A 24,564-nucleotide genomic window follows, 5' to 3' on the forward strand; every position below is an offset into this window, starting at 1 on the left:
AATCCATGACACAACATTAATAATTTCCAGTCTCAGACAATATTATCAGTGTCTTCTGGGTCCATCTAGACATCCTACCATTAATGCAGAAGACCCTTGAAGGCTATAAAAAATCTCTTAGTTCTTTCTAGTGTGTAAGTGACTGTTGCCAGCACTAGAGGCCAGTAGGGTAGCTAGACTATTTTCATAGGGGTGGCCAGTAAAGAATCAATATGCATTCATGGGTGCTAGAACCAATTCAGGGGCAATCTACTGTTATCATAGCGTATTAACAGGAAAATTAATGACTACAATATCTATATTTTCCCAATAAATCATCATGTACATAAATACAGTACTTAGAAATAAAGTTTAAAAAAAAAATCAATTGACCCCACCAACCCACCCTCCTTCAATAAACACTACACTGACGTCTGCATGTCTCTGCCAGAGGTCATGGAACATTCAAACCTATAAAGGTGTTTCAATGACTGAGACCAAGGGGGGAATGGCTTTATAGGCCTTAATTGTTGCAGTTTATCCTGGGCTATTCGTTTGGAGACTGATATAACCATTTCCCAGCCGAAAAACACATTTAAACCTAGGAACAATCGGCTTTTAGTGGCAGTGGGAACAGCTCACTTAGCCATATCGACCCGGATGAAAAAACTTGGCAAGTGACCCAGGTGAAAATCATCTTCAAACGCAGTGGCGACTGGGAAAGTTTTCTCCAGGGTGGGCTAAAAATTCAAAATAGACGTATACCAAAAACCAATCAAGCACATACTAAATTATCACACCGGTATATTTATATGAATGCCAACAACAAAAAACATAAAAATTATTTTTAAAAACAAAACATAATTTCAAGTACAGGTTTACAATGTTGCCCTTCTGAGGCTTTGTGGAGACAAACCTGTGTGTTGCATGGTCCAATATGGTGTCAAAAACCTAAAACAAAATAATCTACCAGTTTAATAATGGAGAAACTATTAGTCAGATTTATATTTTTTAGTATATACAAACTATTTATTTTCTGAGAATGTGTTTCTTTATGAGCAACTATGCAAATTAACAAACGTCTATGAAAGGTACACTATGTTATATTATTTTCCATGTGAATCCCACATTGTACATGCTTCTTTGCCTTTTTTAAAAAGTGCTATCAGTCCTACCTGTCTTTATTCATGCAGGGTCAGATCCTGACGTTTGAGGCAGTCAAGGCAGCAGAATAAAGCTTATCCTCGGTCCATGCAGTTAGCCAAGCCTTGTAGCCAAACCAGGTCCTGGAAAGAGTGTCCATCTGTCTCTGGACAGCTGATTAATTTTGATCAGAATCAGACATACTTTAATAATCCATAATAATAATAATTCCTAGAGGGAAATTACTTTTGTTACATGCTGCAGATATACAAACATTTATATATATACAACAATGTTCGTCTGATCAGATCCAAACGATTTCACCTCCAGCTTCTCTTAGCAAGATTTTAAAGATATTTCCCTTCCGAAACTTGGCCTGTCAATCACCCATACTACAGCTGTGACGACACTCCCTGCCTCCTCGTGGTGCATAGGAGGTTCAGAAATACATCACCAATCCAATGAAAAACGAAACAGCTTTACTCATCATTAAAGATTATATATTTATCTTGCACATCTAAAAAAATATATATCAGTATATTATGAAATATGTTCATTTTATAATTTTTATGTTTTTTCTTTTTATGTCTTTATCAAGGTCATTGGGAAGTTGGGGCGGCGCCTTAGCACCCTATATTGGCCAGCCGCCAATGTTTAAATTACTTTGCTCCGATTAGCATACAGCGGGAACATCAGAACCGGTTCAGTCCGCTAATGTACATAATACCATTGAGCGCAACGTACGGACGTCAACATGCCACATCAGCTGCGTCTGATCTAACAAGCCAAAACAAAAGTGTTTACATTCGATAAACATGGCACAGTGCAGGTGAGAGGGAGTTGGAGGGACAAAAGAACGAATCTATCTTTTATATCTTTGCTTTGTCCCTTAAATGGCTTATGCAAGTTTTTATTGTGTGTCACTTTCCTTTAACGTTGACTTTTTTTCTTGCTGCTTTTCAATAAGCACCTGATTTCTGAAGCGCACGATTAACAGTTGAGGTCTGAGGTGTGGTGCTCTGCTGCACCGTTGAAGTTGACACATACGCCTGTCATGCTTCTCTGATTAAAGTTCTCCATACCTTCCTTGACAGTTTAATGTAAACTGACATGCTGGTGCCAAATCACAACTTAAATAGATCTTCTTCAGACAGTTTAAAATGTTTCACTTTATTTCAAACATAGAAAATGCACATATACTGTATGCAACATCTTTTAGAGTCTCATTTGTAAAAATAGAAATGTTAAAGCCATTAATTATTTATTCCCTTCATGTCTTAAACATGCAGTACTTTGCAATGCCCATTTACATAAAATCTAAGTAACATGCAGTGAAGGTTGCGGTTGTAAATGGGCAAAATGTGAACAAGTTAGAAGAGAAGCAGTACTCTTCCACCCCGATCATTTCATTACTGTACTGCTGGACGATATGGGGTGTAGTTTGACAGCTTTTTCCACACATACCTCCCACCTAAATGTAGTTTTAGACTAAATAAATATCCTCACTGTGTTAACAGTCAGGACAGTGGAGCAGGAGGAGGGAAATATGTTCCCACACATAACCAAAATACAAGAGAGAGGCATCTGTGTGATGGGACACAACAAGGGAATCCTACAGATACAGAAACAAAAAACAGTCCCATATGACATAACAAAGATCAGAAATTAAAACAAGTGTCAGTCTGCCTGTTGGCATTGTTTCTTGCTCCAGCTGTGTAGTTTTTATTTAAAATAGACTAAAGCTCTTCATATGTACTGCAAGGCATTAAAACTGGATATTTTCTTTTCCATTCATTTATTGCATTAGAGTTAAATGAAGGGATCTTTGTGAATATATTTTAGGCTGTGACATAATAAGAAAAATGAAAAATAAATTAACCAAGATATAGGAAGGAAATTGTGGACCTTAATGAGTATGTCTCATCTCTGGGTACAATTTCCAGATGCACAATCATGATGAAGTATAGTGTATACTTGACAGATAACTATATCTTTTAAACTGGTCAGGGAGGTGATGGGTTCTTTGTCCCGGAAAGGAATGTGGTTGGTGCAAACTTACAAAGGAATCTCAAAATAAAGGAAAAAGATAGGAAAAATACAGACTGAAGCTGGTAAAAAGTTATAAAATTAATAGTGAAACAATCTTTTCTGATCTTGGCCGAATGTCCCCACAATGAGAAATCAGTTAACACCACACTGAAAATTACATTAACATTTCCAAATGGGCTGGAAAAAAGGCGCTATCTTGATTGAACTAAAATTGAAGTTTTAAGGCATTATGACTATTTTCATATTCGGAGAAAGAAGGGAGAAGCTCTCAGGGTAGAAAACGCTATCTGTACTGTGCAGAACCCAAAAAACAAAAACTGGGACTGAAATCTCAAAAGCGTCTTTTTTATTTCTCCTAGAGAACAATGAGATCAACATTAGACAAAAGTGGGACTGAAGCCTGTTTTTCCTTTGATTCAGACATGTAAAACAAGTAAAGCGAAACTTTGTTGGGCCTCTGTGAGTTTAAAGAAGGATATTAATATGGCCTCATCTAATGATCTTTAGAATCTCAACCTGAGAGTTCTCTATATGAATTCATGTTATCTCATGTCAATTTCTATGCATAGATTGGGTACATTAACTCTCAGTTGCGTCACTCTGGGAGTTTAAAGCCTCAATCAAGGCTCCTGTTGGTTTCCCTGGTGATTTAAAGGAAGAAACGTGAGGTTCAACTGGTACGGAGCTCAGCTTCAGGGGAAATCTCAAATTTGTCCACTATTTGTCTCCAGAGTCTCCCAATATTTGAACAATTTTTCCTCTCTCTCCCTCTCTGGTTTTCTCTTCTCCGAAGCATCCAATGATTTTTTTTGTTAATATTCACCACAAGCCTTGTGCTCCAGTCTTGCTATAAGGTGTCAGATTGCTTTTCACATCTTTCAGCTTTGGTCCTTTCTAATATGATAGATCTGAGCATATATTGGCTAGCTGCCATGGGTACACATTCATAGGCCTTGGTTAGATTTAACTAGTGACATCATTTTTAAACTGGGTCTTTTATCAGTTAAATTGCAGTGAAAAACACTTCTTTTTTAAGAAGACAAAGATGAATACTTCTACATAGGACTGCATAGAAATAATGGAAGTAGATTGTGATTCATGGAAACTAACCATTAGTCTTTACTGAAGCACAAATCCACTTTACCTCTAATAGTTCTGAGTCATCATCCTGTAGAGATGTTCCTTTTACCTGAATTCTGTCATTTTTTTCTGGTTTTTATTGAGTTAGATTTCTTTTTTATGTGTTATGAACCTTGTATATAAGAAACAAATTTAATACCCGCATTGCCTTGTCAGCAGGTGAAGTTTATCATTTACGTCAGGAATCCTTCTAACAAGGACACCTGTTGGCTCTTGGTGATAAGAGAGAGCTGGTTTCTGGCGCTCTGTGAGCAACGAATCAGCAAGGCAGCATTGAGACGACAGGGCTGCACTGGGCTCTTTATCAAATATTTTCACAGATACAGCAATAATACACACAGATGCACAAGCAGGAGGAAGAAACTTTGCAAATGTAACTCATGCTGAAAGATTGACTATAGGAATGGAATCATTTCTATTCCTGTATGAGAAGAGGAAGCTGAATCTAGACTATTTCTTTGTAGTTTGTAGGATATTAGCCTTGATTGCAGAGAAGAGTTTAGTTTCCTGTTGATGAAAATGACCTAAATAAATAAAACTGATATTGAGAGAATCACAGGAACAAAGTCCTCATTCAAACTTTTTTAAGGATTCAAATGACTTTTTTTCAGTAGCAGAAAAATTAAATGAATGCAAACAGTTACATCTATACAATTTTTTTATAGATATTATATAAGCAGGGGATGTCAAACTCAAGTCCTTAAGGGAAACACATGAATCTTGCTACAACTCACCTGATTCAAATGGCTTAATAACCTCCTCAGCTGAATTTCAGAGCATCCTCCAACTATCCAGTCTACCTGGACCAGGTCCTTCAAGGTCAGTGAAAATAAGGAGGCTGGAAGAGTTTTAGCTATGGAATTAAACAGGTCCAGCCTTCTTCGACTTTTACCGCACGTACTGTATGCTCTGTCGCCTAGCAATGGTGACAGTTGACAAAAAAAAGCAGTTAAAGAATGAATATTGAACTTTTCACTACTCTTTTGGTTGCTAATTTTCAAGGAGCTTCAGATTTATAGTCCTCACACTCCAGACATATTGGAATCTGTGCTTTAATGTCAGCCAAACCCATTTGAACAGGGAAAGAAAAACCTTTCAATAAACCAAACATTACCCGCCACATGTCTGATTCAAAAACCATCAAAAGCATCTATTTTCATTTATTTCAGACGGGAGTATTATTCACATACTTGCATTGTATTTAACTGCACTTACAATATTCACCATTGTTCAGCGCCATTTACATTTTTCCTACGAGCATCGAGCAGCTGGCTTGCTTGGACTTGCAAGAGAGTCCGAGCAAGCCAGCTAGAGCAGACGCATCTCTAAGGTGCAGCCACCATCCCTCAAGGACTGGATTCTGACATTCCAACAAATGCTCATATTATGCTTCATTTCTACCTTTCTGTGCACCTTCCATTATTTGAGAAAAACTAGAGAGGGATCTCTGGAGGTTCATACACAATGGACACATTTATAGATAGCTTTGTATGGATTTGATCAGATTTTTGACTCCAGGTCTTCTCCAAGCTTGAGTTTTGAATCTATGCAGCTTCCCCAATCACACCATGTGCCCTGGGCTATTCTGTTGATTAGGTCGAGTTTCAAGATTTAAGAAAAGCCTCCCCATGACATGATGCTGCACAGCTTAGGTAAAACAATTAAGTTTTAGTCTCATTGATAATGTTAAATTCTATTTCAGATATGCTATTGGTTTCCCTTAAAATTTTTATTCTTCTTATTGACACCTTTTTTTTTTTCATAAAAGACAACGCTGGAATTGTGAAGTGTGTAAGAAATTATCTTACCTGAGCTGCTGGTCTTTGCTGCTCCTTAGCATATGGTGCTTAATGCTCTCTTAACCAGGCTTTTTACACGAAGAAATGGGATTTAAATGGTGTCACGGTGTTAATCCCAAAAGGTAATTGTTTCCTATTTTTTATAGTTTCACACAATGTATTGAAATGTAAAATGTGACTTAAACTGTGGAACATTTTTAGCCGAAACTTCATACCCCATCCATGACTTTTTACAAATTCTCCAGTTTGCTCCATTAAAATAATATCAAACTGTTTTCAACTCCTAAACTTTTTTTTTCAGCAAAAAAATATTCTGTTTGGTTTCTGCAAATAGCAGTAAGACACAAAGACACATACCACAGTGTCTCAGCATATCCAAATTATACATAATTTTTGCTAAGCTATCAAGAAGGCATATTAATGAAAAATAATGGCATTAATCATTTATTTTGTTGCTGCAGTGATTGCAGCATTCAGTCATTTCTAATGCTAATTTGATTTTATTTCAAGTCTATCACTTTCAGGAACCTACTCTTTTTATAATATCAATATTTTTTTCTCAATAAATCAGTTCATATTGTGTCTTTAGAACAGTTTCTCCTTCCCACCTTGAAGTCAATCATCTGTTTTGGTAAAAAAAAAGAACTTGTCAAGCACGGCCTTCAGGATAGAATCCAGAACATGTCCTTTTTTCTCTCTCTTGCTCTTATCTCTTTGCAGTGTCCTTCATTAGCCATATAAAAATGGGAGCAACTCCTAATATACTTTGCTGTCTCTTGCAAAGACAGACATGCTGCCTGCGGTTGTGAAGCTCTGCTGTGGAATATCCTACCCACATCTCAGGAGCATGACAGGTAAAACAAAGAAACATCGGAGAGAAAAAGTCTTTCTTTGCTTAATTCAGGTGCAGTTTTCTAATTGAGATCTTTTTTAATCCTATTCCTACGTGCAGGGCTTCAGCGCACAGCTGTAGCAGTGATAGGCCAGGAGATCTCACACATGAAGCCTTGGACGCACATCCAACATCACTTGGGGAAACTTGCTGGTATTTAAATACAGTTCTTTTCTATCCAAAAAAAATTAACTGTAAATTGTGGCTTACATAAGCTGCTTGCAGAGCCCAAAACAGAAGTGGCAGTGAGTGAAGATCACCTGTTTTACATACAACAAGGCAAAGATGCACTCAGGAAGGCGGTAAACATGTTGGAGGACAGAGAAGGATGGAGGGTTGAGATCAAAGAGGTAAAATCTAAATACAAAGCCTGCAATTCTCCTTGACACTCTTTATCAAGTTAGCTGTGCTTTAAGGACTTTTATAGAATGTTTTTTTTTTCCTGTTCAGAGCAATGGCGACGTCATTTGCAGTAAAGTGATACCGGGGGCCGGGAAGGTCTTCAGGCTCGAGGCAGTTTTGGAAGCCAGCGTGGATGATCTCTATGACCTCCTGTTTATCAGAGTTGAAGACATGCACAAGTGGAACCCAAGCGTGCAGCATATCAAAGTGAGCTGAATATCATTAAATAACTAAAGGACTCTGCGGTTCATAATGCATTTTTAATAAGTTGCAGAGCTGAGACTTATAAAATCTCCCACTTAGTAGACTTGCTGGAATTTTCTGTTTTTGTTTTTTTATCATGCTGGTAAACAGCTGCATTCCAGCTAATTAAATCGTCCTGAAAAAGTTAACTTATTCCTTGCAATTTGATTTGTAGTTCAAATCAATGAAATTATACCAGTGCATTGCACAATATGTTTGTTATACATCAAGCATTTATATCTGTGAATTACGATTATTAAAGCTAAGAGGTCATGAAAATCATTGTGTCATAAAATGTTAATATTTGCTAGAATAGAGAAGGATTTCTTGAGAGAAAAATATTGATCAATGTACATGTGCTGAATTCTTTTTCTAGTTCCTTTTGCATGAGTTTCTACACTAATGCTACTTGGCTTCAGGGACAGTCTGTGGGTCTGTAATGGAAGCCCAGGTTGCTTTATTAGCTGCTGTCGGTTAGTCTGCATTGTTGGATCTGGTGTCTTTTATGTCCATTTTAATAGTATTTCATAAGCCCCATTTACACTACTCTTTTAAAACCGTGCCGAGATCAGATGAAACATCACACTGGACCCCAGAAAAGGTGGATTTTGGGTCTCTCCACTCAAACTTCTTCAATTTGGGTCCTTGACTACCATATTATGACCTTATCTTTACAGATTTTAAAGGGAACTAAATTGCACATGCAATTATTATTTTCAGTTTTCTTTAGGTGTGCTGTGAGATCATTTCTGCAAACGTTAAGATGTGCAAATGGTTTCATTCTTCCCTATTGAAATGAGCAGACTGTAGGTTCTACTTAAGTTTAGTCAAGTTAAAACAGACCCCAGTAGACAGAGTAAGAGTGCCCCTAAAAGAAAGACAAGGTTCTAAGCCATGTATTTGGAGGCAATAATGATGGTAATCATTTAAAAAATGATAATAAGGAAAATATTGAATATCATTTATTGCACATTGGTTGCGTATCTCAAGGTGCTTAATAAAACTGCATTAATATTTACTTTACTCCTCAGAAGATTTTTTTTATCCCTTAATATTATTCAGGCATTCTTCCAGTACTGTACCAGTACTGAACCAGTATCTCCTTCGTGGTCACATTGACTTCAATAATCTGTATGAGTATGCATTACATTTTCAAACAAGCTAAAAAAAAAAAAAAGTAATGTCATATTTGACAAATTCCTTTGCACATGGTAAATTTTAATATTTACACTTTACCCACCTATAAATTTGTGCGGTTTGGTCATTAGAATATGATCTGCATATAAATGATGGCACGCATGCAAAAAAAAAAAAAAAAAGGTTTGCAGAGCCTACCTGCTGATTTGATGTGCAAATCCTTTTGCACCTTTAAAAAAAATCTGCTTCCCAAGACCAAATAAAGTCAATACATATTCAACAACCTTTTAAAGATCAGGCCTTAGAGAAAAACTTTTTTTGGGGACCAACAACAACCTTTTTCTTCTTTGTCCTGTTAAAATGGTATTCTCACCTTGTGCTCAGGAGTGGCTCAACACAGGACAATGACGGTTGAAACTGAAATTTTAAGCACCGACTGTAGCTTGAGTCCATGACCTTCCCAACCACCAGCATGGGTTATCCCTTTTTTATGACGATGTCCTTGACTATCTGCTGCACAACTCAAGTCAGGGGTTTTCAACACAATTTCATAACATTTCACATTTTAATTTAAATTACTAAAATAAACATAGGTTTAGATTATGATCTATTTTACTGAGATTACAAATTATCTGCTAATTTCTGCTGACAACTGATATTAATGTTTCATTAGAGTAATGTGAGTGTGATAGGTTAAAGTTTACGTTTCCAAAATTTTTATGTGGCTCTTATTCCTTTTTTGTCTGGTTGCAGGTTCTAAAACGAGCCGGACCTGAAACAATCGTGACTCATGAGGTTTCAGCTGAGACAACAGGGAATCTGATTGGCCAAAGGGATTTCCTGAGCGTCAGACACAGCTGCAAACAAAAATCCTGTGTTTATCTCGGAGGAGCAGCAATTCAGCTGGAGTCATTCCCGCCTCAGCCTAGATTTGTGAGGTATGTTGTAATCAAGCCAAACTCAAAACCCCATCAATTATGCAGTGTGGATGCTTTCTAAATAGCTCTATTAGAAGTTTAATAGGTGAATATTTTTCCTCTCAGTTGGCAATGTAAGGAGATTGCAACAACAACGAAAAAAAATCTGCTTTTAAAATCAAATTTATAGACCTAAAATTATGTGCAGACGTGAAAGATACAGTGCAATGCAAGTGTATGCATGTTCATTAAACGCCTTTCCAGTTTCCGTCAAACCACACAAGGCTGTGTATAATTAAAAGGTCCTTTTCCCAAAGTTTCTTGCAAAAGAAAGTTTTTTTCATTCTCTTTTAAACTGACATACCTACATAAAAGCTAAGATACTGAAGACTGCTGTGATCAGATGAGACCAGATTTAATATTTTTTGCTCTACATTAAATATGTGGTGGGAATGAACACACAGAAAAGATTGTTAACACTGGCATGATTCTGGAGGAAAACCTTTTAGAGGATCCAAAACAGTTGAGACGTTCATACTAAAATATTAATACTCATTGGTTAGATCAAAGCATATTTAAATAAATACAAATCCATGGCATAGTTTATGTTTCTTTGTAAAACAAATTAAAGCATTTTCTTTCTGATGCTAATTTTAAAGTGTTTTTGAGTCGATCAGGTAAAATACCTCATATTATAATACATTTTATATCAGTGTCAGTGTTTGAAAAGGGTGTTTTATTAAAGATTTTAACTATTAAGTTTAGTATGTAAAAGGGAAATGTAAGAATTGTAATAAGTATTACAAAAAGTAACTATTTGTGTTGGGAGGAGTTATTCTGTAATGGTGTTATTTGGTTGGTGTAATCTTGTTTCTTTTTTCCAATAATTATACGTATGTAAACTGTAATTTATTTAAGGTTATGATAAAATGTGTCTGAGATTAAGAGAATGTCACAAGAAGCAAATTTATGTGGACATAAATCAACATAGATGCTGCACAACGTCTTTGAAAAAAGATCTTAAAGTTACTATTTGCCTGTTTGCTTAATACACAAAGGTTAAAACAATGCAGTATATAGAAGAAAAATAAAATATATGAACATTTGTCACAAGTGTCCTTCCATTGCGTTGATTTGCTAAATTATTTTTTTTATCTGATGCAGAGCTGAGGATGGACCAACCTGCATCGTTATTAAAGCACTGGATGAGGACACAACAAAATGTAGCTTTACATGGCTCCTTAACATGGATGTAAAGGTAAACTTTTATATTTCTATACTTTTGAGGCTTTATTTATGCAGCTTTTAGCATGCTTCTTTATGTCACCTATTTAGGACAGTTTCCGCATATATTTACCAACCTTTTGAGGACCAACAGTTTTTGTAGGGACCAAAGGCTGGTCCTAATGTTATTCAGTTTAGAGGTATGGTGTGAATTAAGTGTAGGTTTAGATTAGGGTTAGGAATTTTCTGTTAAAGGTTTAGGTATATGCCAGGGTTGGGCTTAAAGGTAGTAACTACAATGATGTAAAGTCTTAATATGGATAGAAATACAAACAGGTGTATGTGAGTGTTCGTTTACATTTGATCACTGTTGCACTTTAAGAAATAGAAATGTCATGATAGCTATACAAAATGAAATTTCATGTATACAAAATGAAATTTCATTTTGTATACATTCTGTGTATACAAAATGACAATACACTTTGTCTAAGTATATTTCTAAATTTATTTGGATTATAAGAATTGCACTAACTAGTTGTTTAAAGACTATACTCAGTCAGGTGCTACTGTTTTCTTAAAATGCCTGCATGATTTGGGGATAACTTGCATAATGGTGGCCCTCTGCTTTAGGAAACTAAAGAGGCAGATCTTATTTTTTTTCCCCATAAGTACAGTATTTACTCTTACTGTCTATTTTCCATCTCCAGGAGCAAAACTGGTTTAGATTCAAATGTCATTAAAACTTTGACCATTTATCAGAGCACCGCTATTGAAGAGGGGGAACAAGAAAGCTCCAGTTGAAGAGAGCTTTATGATATCCTGTTAGCAGTTTTAGATGCATTGAAGACTGGTCAAGTGACACCAAAATGAAAAATAACTTTTGTTCCTGTATGCAAGGGCTATTTGTGAGGAAATATAAAAACTTATAAGTGTAGCGTCCCTAGGATGAAATATGGTGGCAGCATCAAGCTGTGGGGATGTTTTTGTTCACTAAGGGAAGGAAAAATTTCCTAAGTTATGTAAAAACAGATGGAGATAAATGTCTGATAATAATCATGAAAGAAAAAGGCAGCTTAACAATTAAACTGAGATAAAGGCTGAATCTCAGACAGGGCTCTGACCTCTGCTCTACAGCCACGGGTGTTATAGATGGTTTAGAATTCACAATTTAACATCATCCTTGTTGCCAAGAGGAATAATGCTCAGTCTTATGTGCAAAGCTGGTAGACAGACCAATACTCTCTGCGGTAGCTGAAGTATGGAAAAATTTACATCATATTTTTTTAAATTCTTTTATGTTAACACCTTTTAAAAAAAACTTTGAACTTTTTTCTTATATGATCTTGACAAAATATATTAAAGTCTGTGTGCAAAGCACAGTATAATGCAATATTATTGTTTTACTTTGTCCATATTCCTTCTGCACAGGAGCATATTGTTAGGCCATTGTTGGTTACCATCTACAGTAGAGCAAAGCTGATTTAAATTGTATAGCTTAGATGGTTCTAAGAAAACCTATGCACTTGCCTAAACACAGTTATTTTCTGTTTTTCCATAGGGGTGGCTACCGAAGTCCATTGTCAATCAGGGTTTGCCTCGAGCGCAGCTGGATTTCACAAAACACCTCCGAAAACATCTCAGCCTAAGATGACTGAGTCTTCATGACTGTACGACTGCAGCAGCACCTTGTCCTTGTTAAAATAAAGTTTGGCATAGTGACAGAATGACTGTATGGCAAACTGCTACCTTGTTGAACAGAAATGCTGCCTGGAGGAAATGAGCAGTTTGACGAAGAGCTAACAGACGGGAGAACCAGCCTGGCAGGTGGGAGTAGGATTAAAATAGGAATGAATGTTAGATTATGCCAACTAAACCTCAAAGATATCTCCTGTTTAAGAGTCTAAACTTGTCTCTTGATACATGACACACTACAAATGAATGGGTAGACCTACTGTAATAAAGTGATTAAAAGCGCATTTGTTGTCTTCCTTGTTTTTACTTGTATTCTAAAAACACAATAAAAGGAAAACTTTACAGCAGTTATCTAATTTAGCAGCCTTGATCTGCATTAATTAATTCAGAATGAAATTAGCTAGCATTGTAGGCTTTTGTGTTTTCAATTTTAATGAAGCAGCTGTGTTTCAATTCAGACTTTACTCAAACTTTTTTACATTTTCTCACATACCACATTATAGTTTTTTATGGCAGGAGAACACAAGGAACATAACCGTGAAAGCTGAAGTGTTTTACGCTTTTCTAGAACCATGTTTTCCTGCAATTGGAGCTTCAATGCTTTTAGGTGACCATTCCTAAACAGTTTACACATGCAGACACTAAACCATGTGTTGATAACAGTTGTCACGCTGTACGATGGAGGACGACAAACTGAAAGATTTGCTGCTGTAAGAGAAACGTGTCCAATAGAGCTGACAAACACATCAGGCCATCAATAAATGTACTGAAAGTTACATATTATTATTATTAGAGACGGATGCTGCAAAAATAGAAAGGAGAATAAGAGAAAGGAGGCCATAATAGAACTACTGATGTCATAGAAGAGGAAAGAATTAGATGTTGATTGCAGCAGCACTCACACTCTAGAATTTTCCCAGAACATTTTCCATAATTCATATTTATGAGTGATTTTTTTTGGTCTAGGAAACGCTAAATTGATTGCAGGTTTAGGTGCCACCCTGAACGGCCCCCGGCCACTATTTTAGTTCAAGATGGGAGATTTCTTTCATAAAAAAAAAGGTTCATTCAACACAGCCAATTATTGCACAGTGTAAACAAAGCTAGTTTTTTTCTCTCTATATATATATGCTTTGAATTAGAGCAAAAACAAGCTTAGCTCTCACCTGCCAAATGTGAGTCTTCTACTAAGCTTGTGATAAATTAAAAATAAAATACTTTACGAGTTTTCTTCTAACATTGTTTTCTTCTTGTTACTTTTCTGTTAAAGCCAGGTTTGTGAAGCATCTAACTTTTATTTGTCCTGCCAACAGATTATTTTATCTGAGCTGTGGATTTCTGTGGCTTCCTCAGCTGTTTTCCTCTTTCTATGACAAATTTCCTAGAAAAAGCTTCCTTTTTAACTGGCTTTCTATGTCTTAGTTTTTAGTTGTACTTCCAATATTCATATGACAAACTCATTGGAGCTTTGTTTTACATAAAAAAACATATAACATTGGTTTATAACCTTATTTTAAACTTCTCAGCTTTATCCCTGACCTGTATGACCTCAATGATGCAGCTTGCTCTCTAACAAACAGTATTTCTATTGGAATAACTTAAGCTACAGTGGATTTCTTTTTACCAATTAGGGTGGTTCTGAGGGACATTAGTTGTAGTGCATTAGAGTGGAAGGTAGATGTTTTAGTTATCAGGCTCCTCTCCTGTAGAGCCAACTACCACTTTTAGTCAGTGGCAGACACCCTGTCTTCTTTAGGACTAGGCTTAAAAGTGTCTTTTTTGATAAAGCTTATAGTTGTAGTGACTGAGGTTATACTGAGCTATGTATAGCTAAGCTGCTACAGGCTTAGACTGCTGGAGGACATATGGATCACTATTCCTCATTCTGCTTCATTCTATCTCTACTCTCCCACTCAGAAGTTTTTGTTAGTTAAACCTCTAAAGCTGGGCATGCACTGTGCAATTTTTTTCAATTGTTGCATGCAGCTACAGCTTTTGCTGTACAACGAAACCCTGCGGTTTTGTTGCACAGTGTGAGTTCACAGCTCACAATGTATGTTCTCACACTGTGCAGCACAACGCTCTGATGGGATCTACCTGCTCAGACTGTACCTCTAAAAACCATGTCAGACTCAGCTCCGCAGTGAGATGGCTATATTCTGACTCGTCTATCCGGAAGTAAATCCAGTAGAAGAGGAATATGAAGCTTACTAGAGTGAAACGTGTTGCCTTGGCAATTTGTGCAATTTTGAGTGCAGAAAGCCCTAAGAAGAAAAGGCATTGATGTACAGTATTTGGACAAATACATGGCTGAGCAAACGTGGCTACTACGGTCTGTCAATTTTACAGAAAGAACTCCATTTCACTCGCACCCCCGCCATGCTTCTGTGTTTCCATCAGAGAGGAAGAACAAGAGTCCTTGTTTATGCATGCCCACTGATCGCCCCTTCTTAGCCCCTGTACAATACACGATGCACGATCAGGCTGAAATTCGGGCCGATCGGAAAATTCTCGCACGACTGGAAAGTCGCCCCAAAAAGGGCAAAAAAATTGCAAAGTGTAAACTTGGCTTAACTTATCCTGCTTTTTCTCATCATAGAAGCTTCATCTGGTCTGTTGTTGCTGTTAACCGTACTGGAGAGAAATATCAGCTGGACTGCAGCTATCAACACCTTTGTTTATAGATGTTGGAGCTCGGACTGTTTTTCAGTGTAGTCCTGTTTCTCTTACTATGGGCTCTCTTTTATCCTTTGCACTAGGAACAGTTCACTGCGACCGTGATGAAATAAGTGGCAAAAGATGGATGAACTTGATAGTATCATTCTGCAGTACATTTGTTTCTTGTCTGTGAAGAGGTAGGGGTTTTACTTTTACAAAGCTGCATACATACAAAAAAGAGAAAAGAGAACATAGTGAAATAAAAAAACCATTGCTTTTTGTTTTCAAAGTGAATTTTACTTTTTTTCACTTTACCACTTAGAAATTCAATAAATATTAACACTTAAAGCTCTCATTCATGTATATACAGGAACTATACAATAAACATAGTAAAGGTGTTAACTAGAGAGCAGGAGTCATGTAGCAGTATTTCCAGCTGCAGTCCGTAAACCTGTAGCGTGGGCTATCCTTTCCAATCCCAAACATTTCTAACTTGTAATTTACACTATGTACAAAATCTGAAAATGGAAGAAGTTACAAAAATATCATAACATGTTCTTTTTAGAGTTTTTTTTTTTCTTTTTTGTTTTGTTAGTCTTTAAAGCATTAACTCCCATGACGACAGACAGAGGCATGCTACAGTACATTGGGGTTGGCTTAAAAAAAGTCATGATTTTGCATCAGTTAGGAGTAAATCACCATTAAGTTAGGCTTGTAAAATATTAATAATTATAAAAAAGAGCACCAGGAGTGCAGACCATAAAATCTATAGTATGCCACCGGAAATTACAGCCATTATAATTATCCCATTGTTTTTACATTGTCTCTTGGCTTAAATCAGGTGTTTTCATCATCTTATTTAAGCTCAAATTTAACCTCACATAAGCTTTATTGTGGCTAACATTTAGCTTTAGATGAGAGCACATGTGCTGTTTTATAATACAAATTGATAGGTATGACATTAGTGTAAATTTTCAAAAAGACACTGTCTTCTAACCCTGTGTAAGATACTGTTATTTAGTGTCTTCAGAGCCTTGAAAATATTTGTTTTCTGTAGTGAGACAGAAAAATAGTTCTACTCTTTAGTTATCCAAGTAGAGATATTACTGGTTTGTGCAGAATTAGGAGAACAACGGCAACAACAAGCAACAAATATCTCCACATGTTTTATTCGCTGTTTTTTCATTTAAACATATGAGTAAGATTAGAAATACTTAAGGGAATGTATTACTTGTGTGCAAAAATCTTCTGTCAAACCTTCCGAATCCCATAAAGAATTATGTTTTTATTTTATGACTTCCATTGGTTCTTGCTGTGCTTACTCGTCCCTTTTCATGTCTATAACTAAAAGATGCAAACGAGGAAGTGACCAAACAGAATCTGACCTTTTCAGTTATTCTTCATCTGGCCATTTCTTATGTCTGCTTTGTCAGTAATATGACCTGTGACTTATGATTACTATTAGCAGTACATATATATACATATATATAGTGGGGCCAAAAAATAACTAGTCAGCCACTGATTGTGCACATTCACCTACTTAGAATAAGGAGAGAGGTCTGTAATTTCATTGTAAGTACACTTCAACTATAACAGACAAAATGAGAAAAAAAAAAGATCAGAATTTATTTGTAAATTATGGTGAAAAATAAGTTTTTGGTCACCTAGAAAAACTCTGCAGAATCTGTTAGTTTAATCAACTGGTTTTCCTTAGATCCTAAGCTTATACAGTTCACCAGATCACTGTATGATCTGTTGAACTGTAAAGTACCTTGAGATGACGTGTTGTGAATTGGCGATATCTAAATAAACTGAACCGAATTGAATTCCAATTTTGTATTTTGTACTTATGAAATTCAGTTTTTGATGGCAAAAATGTAATTTAGAAACTATATTGTTACAGGTCCAACAAGGTGATTTTGACCAGGGAGAATCTTATTTTAGTTATCTACAAATGGGACAACTGAGAGGAGAGTATTTTTAATAAATGTAAAAACATTCTACTTAGAAGACTTTATATAATCATATGCATCAACTCAAGAAGCAATCTTCTCCTTCATCATTTTCCCTTCCTTTGCAGATGTAGTGCCGTTGCTCTGTCTTTCACATGCATTCTCCATTTATTACTTTCATTTCTGCATAAAACTAGTTCCAGTGGGGTGAAATAGGCACCTCCTGTTTTCTGTAGTCATGGTGACTCCTTGAATCGGGACTCCACTAATAATGACGTTTCATAATTGATACGCCAGTGTTCAACTCTGAGTGAACCTACTTAGAGTTGATTAAACTGCAGCTTTATGAAACTGAAAACTCAGGGTTTCCAAGCTAAGGCTAGATCAACTGACGCATGATGTCATACTAATCTGACCTCCAAGTAAATATTCAAATTCTATTAGGAAAATTGATAATTAAATTGCATCCCTAGCAAAGAGACTTTAATTAGTTAAAATCCATATTGGCTGCCAAGCAAAAAAGAAAGCTTTTCATGGTGCATCTTTAGGGGAATCAATTATTAGATTAAACTGAGCAGTAGAAAACCAGCCAAAAAACAATAAAGCACACTTTAAAGATTAATTGGCACATGCTGAGATAATTATATTTCTCTTGGTGTAATCCTTATAATTCTCTTTTGAAAAAGGTTAATAATTATTCTGGTGGCACACTAATGAAACTATGGTGGGCACATGCACCAACATTTTCACAATCCAAGTTCAATAGTAGTTCTAAAGCACTTGAAAAAAAGAGGCTTACACATCTGTGCACAGATTAAAACATGAATGTAGCTATGCAGTCATCACATTTTGAACACGCCCTGTAGTCTGATTAGTTTACAGCACCGCTGTTTTGACATTGTTTTTCTTCTGCTTCATATTTTATGACCAGAGGGCAGAGCGTGTGCAGAGGCTACACACTTTTCGCTCTGAGGTTTTGATGAGGTAACCACCACTGGGCTTGTTAGGGTTCACTGGCATGGAGAAAAACATGTTAAAAAACAAAGGGAGAGAAGAAGTGAGCTGATTCTTCAGATCAGTACACTTACACTCACAGCATTGCTCACTGTTCATGGCAGAGCCGAAGGGGTTCTGTGATTCGAGTCCCTCTCTGATCCTAAATTGTCCTTTTTAGACCTAATGGCAACAGGGCCTAAAGTACTCTTAAGACTGTGCCTTTTCAAAACACCTCTACTTAAGTCTGGTGTGGGCTGTGGTGGCCCTGGAGGTAGATGAGTATCCGCATGGGAATCTCTCCTCTCTTCATTTGGAAAGGAGTCGCTGGTGGGGTGTGGGTACAGAGTAGCATCTGTTGGTGGAGGAACCTTAGCAGTGGCAGCCGTGTTTGGCACGGGGGTGGTGGAGAACAATCTTTGTCTCATGGCTTTAGTGGTTTGCGGCAGGCCCTGAGTGGTGGTTGCCAGCCACAATTTCTTGGCTGAGGCAGAATGAGACCGTGTAGAAGTCTCTGGCCCAGTCTTGGACCTGGAGTCAGGAACGTGTGTTGCGAAGCTTTCCTTTTTGTTGCATGACTCACAACAAAGCTTATAGTATCCAGGGATGGAACAGTAACGGGCCAAAACTTCCATTTGACAGAAAATTGATTTGTCCCCCAAACATGGCTCATCTAGTAACAGAAAAAAAAAAAAAAAACGTTATAAAGCAAAACTTTTTATGTAAGAGATGCACAATAATTCAGCTGGTGACAGGATACTGTATTCAGCGTGAGTTCAAGTTAAAAGTTCCATCCTTCCTGAATTGCAAATAAACACTGGTTTACTCTTACAGAACACACGGATGTATAGTGTCACTGAGAAAACAGGACTCAAACGCTGCTATTTTCTAAATCAGTGATGATAACAAACACTTAAACAAGAATAAGACTTTACACTGAATGCATTACAGCTAAGTTGATCCATTTTTACTTTTGTGATTTGAACTTGTTCATTGTCCTTAAGTATGTTTTAATTGGAAATAGCTGCTCTTTTGTGCGACCCTATTTCAGGTGTATGCTAAAGGATGCTAAAGGCAGTTCAAGAAGTGAGCTCTATAAGAAGTTTTAAATCACTCAGTAGCTACGTTTACATGCGCAAAATTTCCCCGATCCGATCCAAACCTTGGTTGATCGGAAATGCAAAATCTCCGTTTACATGGACACTAAATGAAATGATCCGATCATGACGTGTGTATACATGTACCAAGCGTTGGATCAGATTAAATCTTTTAAGCATGCGCAGAACTTCCTGCCAAACTTGGCAGTTCTGTCTGCGTCTGGTTTTTGGGAGTCCTGACAAACGATGCGCTCGGAGCGAGCGGAAAGAAAAACGGAGAGAGGAGGAAAAAAGCGTTTGGCAGCGAAATGTACGAGAGAAAATGTAGAGAATGAGCGATTGAACTGGCGTGGGAGAGCGAGTGGGCTGTGGAGAGAGAAAAGAGCAAGAGGAGGAGGATAAATTCCTGCTTCCTGCAGCTTTAAATGAACTTGAGTGTATAAGTCGGCGTTCCTAGACTCCCCCCGCCATGTTGTTCACAGCGAGAGCGAGAGCGACCGGTTGTTTCCTGTTGTTGACAAGGCGGAAAAACGTCACGCTGACGTCGCACACATGCGCAGTGAAGATTATTTTACTCTTAAGATCCGAATGGGTGTTTACATGGACGCCAATCGGAATGGCGATCGGCAAAAACCACCTCTCTCTTTCGGAATTAAATTTAGATCCGATCGGACCGAATCGGATTAGAATCTTCAGTCTGACATGTTTACATGAAACATTTTTGATCTGATCAGGCCTTCAATCCGATTAGTTGTGTCCATGTAAACGTAGCTAGTGTTAATTATGTAGAGGATACAGATCCCTTTACCAAACCTATTTTTCTTATAGAAAGTACAGTTGATTTAAATTTGAAACATTTTCTGTTTGAATCTAACCTATTAGAGATTAATGCACTGTAAAGACATGAACGTATCATTACTTCTCTGTACAACCACAGGTGCTACAGCACCATCAGCCCTTCCCATGTTCTCCTGCACTAAAATTTTCTCTCAATTGATCAGAGAACTGAAAATTAAAAAAAGAAACAAAACTTGACTTTTTTCGAGGAGTTACATCCTGCTGGCAACCCCTACAAATCAGTTGGCCAGTACAGGAAGATGCAGATGGAAACATTGCTTCAGATTTTTCTGGATAGAAATCTTAAAATTAAAAATGGAACTGTGTGATTGTGCCCATGCTCTGTAGTGTCAATCTACACCCTCACCTTTCCAGCCAAAGTGCAGCCTCAATCTGGCTGATTTTGATTATGAAGAGACAGCCATGTTTATGCTTCTTTCAGTTCTGCTTTCTGCTCTGTCCTAAGAAGTGCCGGCCTGGCAGTATGCCAGCCTGGCAGTATGCCCCAATCCCTCTCCCATCCATGCTACAGGGACATCACTGGTCTATGTTACCAATTAACTCTCCAACTTCCCCTTATGTTAAAATTTCCTTTTCTTTTCCTATTCCTTTTCCCCTCCATTGTCACAACTAGCTGTTCTCTCATATGTAAAATGTATCTTTAAATCAGCCAATCCATTGGCTGAACACGCTGAGGACACTGTTCCTCATCTCCTGGGCATTCACCATTCCCAGACCTTTCTCCATTGTCAATCCAGTTGCCCTATTGGCCCAGCCCCATGCTTTCACCACTTTGGTTACAATTCATGACTCCTTATCTGACCCTTCTGCTTTACTTCAGCACCTGAGGCCATCACCGCTGCCATTTCCTCTGGGTGTTTGAACACGCATGTCAAGTTCACATTAAGTGTGTTGTTTAAAGACCATTGGCTGCAGTTTCTTTACCTTTATAATGGACAGTAAGCATGGCATTAGTGGTGACATTAAGCATGCTAATCTTAAAACTTTATCAGCCTTTCATGCTCCTGACCAGTTAAAACAACTAAAGATCAGACAAACTTTAAAACTTTTAGCTGTATAATCAGTGACTGATTTGTACAGTATCAGAGTGGGTGCGTGTCCTTTCCAGAAAGTGCTTCATGGAGAATTATTCTTTGGAAACATTTTCTGCATGTTAAGTGGGTTAGCTTAGTAAAACTAGCTTCAGCTGTTATCTCTAGTGGTTAGCTGGTAGGTTTTCAAGGTTAACTTTAACTGTTGTGAGCTAACAGCAGCAGATGCCACTGTGAGTCACAGGATGCAGCAGTTCCACTCCATAGCTAGTTTTAACTAAAATTAGAAGTACCAAATAAGTTAATAAATTCAGCTTGTTCAGACATTAATTTCCGAGACTCATTATAGTCTGACTCAACTCTGAACAGCATGGTGACTCATTCATTTTCTGTTCCCCCAATTGAACCATCCTTACATCCTCCTCCACACCAGTGTTTCACCCTGCCTACGGTGAAAAACTCTTTGAGACAGCTGAGTCAGTTTGATTTCCCTCACCTTTCCCTCCAAAGCTCACAGGCAGTTGCTTCGGGCTACGCAATCACAAAAGTATCATATAATCATGTCCTGGCTCTAAAAACCTTACTATCAGCCAGTTTTTATCCAAGGGGACACCATCTGTTCTATACCAAACAAAGAATCAAATTGGCTACTTATCCCTTATTGGCACTTGCATATCAAATAGTACTATTCCCTTTTCACACTTACCACAACCCTTTGCCACTAAACCCTCTGCTGTCCTGGTATCTATTTAAATTAATGTTCTTTAGGTATTGAGTTCTGAATATGTTAAACCCGGCTACTTCTTGCTTCATGTAATTGTCTGTCAGTCATCAAAGCTCTATCTGTACTAAACTAAATCTCAGCAAGCTGCATCTGCATATCTAAAGGGAGCAAACCCTGAGCTAAGCTAGTTACGCTACCACTCTGTGGTAGCAGTGGAAATCGAAAAGACGGGCGTACACTGTGCAATTTTTTTGCCCTTTTTGGGGAGACTTTCCAGTCGTGCGAGAATTTTCCGATCGGGCCGACTTTCAGCCTGATCGTGCGTCACGCGTCGTCTAGGATACAGGGGGTAACGAGAGGCAATCAGCTTCTCACGACCACCTCCCGATCAGGAATCATGAGGTCATCGTGCGCAAATTGCTCAGTGGGCATGCGTAAACAAGCATTCTTCTTTTACTTCTTCCTCTCAGAAGTAAACACAGAAGCATGGCCGGGAGTGTGACTGAAATGGAGTTGTTTCTGCAAAATTGACAGATCGTAGTAGTCACGTTTGCTCAGCCATATCTTTGTCCAAATACTTCGTCGCCTTTGCTTTTTAGGGCTTTCATCACAAAATTGCACAAATTGCCAAGGCAGCGTGTTTCACTCTAGTGAGCTTCATATACCTCTTCTACTCATTTGGCTTACAGATAGACGAGTCAGAGTAGCTCCATCTCACTGCGTAGCTGAGTCCGACGTGGTTTTTAGACGTACTATGTGAGCAGGTAGATCGCATCAAAGTACGTGCTTCACATACATCTTGAGCTGTGAACTCACTGTATGACGAAATTGCAGGGTTTCGTCGTACAGTGTGAGCTGTAGCTGCGCACAATGATTGAAAAAATTGCACAGTGTATGCCCAACTTAAGAGAAAGCTGTCAAAGGCTAGGGCCTCAGGAATTTCCCGATGTCTGAATTCACCTGTAGCGACTGTAAGCTAATATACTTTAAATTGTACATGACGTATGTGGTAAAAACTGTGAGAGCTAGAATACAAATTGCAATGTTTCATCATTGTCAGATGTTTTGACATTTTGGGTTAATGTAGGTATACATGTTAAACTGTTTTCCACAATTTAAAGAAAAATATTTGGAGCAATGGAGTAATGATTAAACAGCAAACTTTAACTTTTCCTTTCAGAAACAAGAAATACAAATCCTCCTTAGACTGGCTTTTCATGTAAACCTAATTATTTAGAATGTTACCCTTTGTGTAGATTTTTAATTGCAAGCTTTATATTTTTTATCTTGGGAAGGTAGAAATCCTATATTCTCTAATTGAGAAGTTTTCAGCAGGGAAAATACACACCTCTCACACACATTGCCTCTGCTCCCAATCGGAATAATTATTAATTGCTAAAATGATTGCCTGAACACACCTATTAAATGCTATACTTGCCAATTCTTGCAGAGAAATTTTACGTTTAATCAGCTAGGTAGAGCTTTAGAAACGATGAAGGATTTTTTTTTTAAAAAACTGCATCTTGATATATATGCAGGCTTATAAAAGTGATTGTATTTTTGGAAAAGACTTCAAATCAACTTACTAGAAGATCGTGGAGAAACATCGTGGATTGCAGCTTCATCCTTTATTGTAGAATTATCTGTAGTTTTGAAAATAAGACAGTAGATATAAGACCAGGACAACAAAAACAAAGTGAAACCAAAATAAATGATAAACTGTTGAACATGCCAAAAATGTAATAAATAAATTCCTTTGCAATTTTTAGGAAAAGCAGAAGAGATGTGTTCTGTGATAAACCTGAGGCCAGGCAATAAAACGTAAACTGCAGTTGGTCATCACTGGAGAAAATCTGTGTTGAAGAACCTAAAATGTCTTGTTAGAAGTTGCACCTACAAAGTGTATTGCAAATTTAGGAGTGTTTGGAGCTCCTGGAGTGAGTCATCCCACAAATAGAAAATCATAAAAAACAAACCACTCCCTCTATAACAGGAGCCTCTCAAGGGAAGGACAGAAGGTTTCCGGAAAATAAGAGTGCTGATTGAATTTCCAGAATTTAGCTGGGCAAACTAAAACTCCAGCACTAACAGTTTTTTTTTTTACTGTGCTTACTTTCATACACCTCCACTGCCTTTTTCACCTTAGACACACGAAGTGGCCATGAGAAAAAAAGGAAAAGTTGAATGTTTCAGAAACGGCCTGATGAGTTTTTTTTTGCTGGATCATCAAAATAAGTGGTCCTCCAAAATGTCAATCATTCTGGTGATATGTTTACTGTACATAATGTGGTCCTACATGTTCGTCCGCTGCTAGCTGTCTAGCTTTTATGTGGTGAGCTTTGGTTTTAATCAGTGATTAAAGCTCACCTTTCTCACCACGGTTCTTTGAAAATGGCTGAGGACCGTAGGAGAAAAGGTGTCTATGAAGTGTATGAGAAGAAGAGAAAGACCTTAGAAAGAAACAAGACTAGAGTGTTTTTGGGAGATTCTTTCACGCGGTGGCGTACACTGAAAGCACTGGTCGGACTTCCCACTGATGCATTGGTTGTGAAGTTTCTACTCGACAGGTAAAGTCTGGCATGCTATTCGGAGAAATGCATTTCATATCACTGCTAGTAAAAGTTATCTACCTCT

At 37.5% G+C, this 24,564-nt stretch overlaps 2 protein-coding genes across 3 annotated transcripts in view; one reads left to right on the forward strand and one right to left on the reverse strand.

Annotated features, from left to right (window-relative positions):
* The first annotated feature begins 6,891 nt into the window (after positions 1 to 6,891).
* star2 (steroidogenic acute regulatory protein 2) lies at positions 6,892 to 12,901 on the forward strand. The gene is made up of 7 exons (XM_038272816.1): positions 6,892 to 6,964; positions 7,063 to 7,155; positions 7,228 to 7,352; positions 7,453 to 7,611; positions 9,538 to 9,722; positions 10,866 to 10,959; positions 12,484 to 12,901. Exons 1-7 carry the CDS (start codon positions 6,901 to 6,903, stop codon positions 12,574 to 12,576), a joined length of 813 nt encoding a protein of 270 aa, XP_038128744.1. The 5' UTR covers positions 6,892 to 6,900; the 3' UTR covers positions 12,577 to 12,901.
* Positions 12,902 to 17,048: 4,147 nt separating this feature from the next.
* Positions 17,049 to 24,564, reverse strand: part of LOC119774940 (A disintegrin and metalloproteinase with thrombospondin motifs 14) — an 89,432-nt gene continuing 81,916 nt past the window's right edge. For both annotated transcript variants that reach the window (XM_038272726.1, XM_038272725.1), the window contains exons 21-22: positions 23,517 to 23,573; positions 17,049 to 18,893 (exon numbers count right to left, since the gene is read on the reverse strand). In XM_038272726.1, coding sequence (XP_038128654.1) covers positions 18,337 to 18,893; positions 23,517 to 23,573 — 614 coding nt within the window. In that variant the 3' untranslated portion in view covers positions 17,049 to 18,336. The remainder of the gene's footprint in view (positions 18,894 to 23,516; positions 23,574 to 24,564) is intronic.

Source organism: Cyprinodon tularosa, unplaced genomic scaffold (genome assembly GCF_016077235.1).
Source record: "Cyprinodon tularosa strain WSP-4 unplaced genomic scaffold, ASM1607723v1 ctg84, whole genome shotgun sequence".
Classification (NCBI taxonomy): domain Eukaryota; kingdom Metazoa; phylum Chordata; class Actinopteri; order Cyprinodontiformes; family Cyprinodontidae; genus Cyprinodon; species Cyprinodon tularosa.

Coding starts and splice junctions, on each gene's coding strand:
- star2 (XM_038272816.1), top strand. CDS start 6,901: ATGCTGCCTGCGGTTGTGAAGCTCTGCTGTGGAATATCCTACCCACAT. Junction 6,965..7,062: donor ACATCTCAGGAGCATGACAG/GTAAAACAAAGA, acceptor TCCTACGTGCAG/GGCTTCAGCGCACAGCTGTA. Junction 7,156..7,227: donor TCACTTGGGGAAACTTGCTG/GTATTTAAATAC, acceptor AGCTGCTTGCAG/AGCCCAAAACAGAAGTGGCA.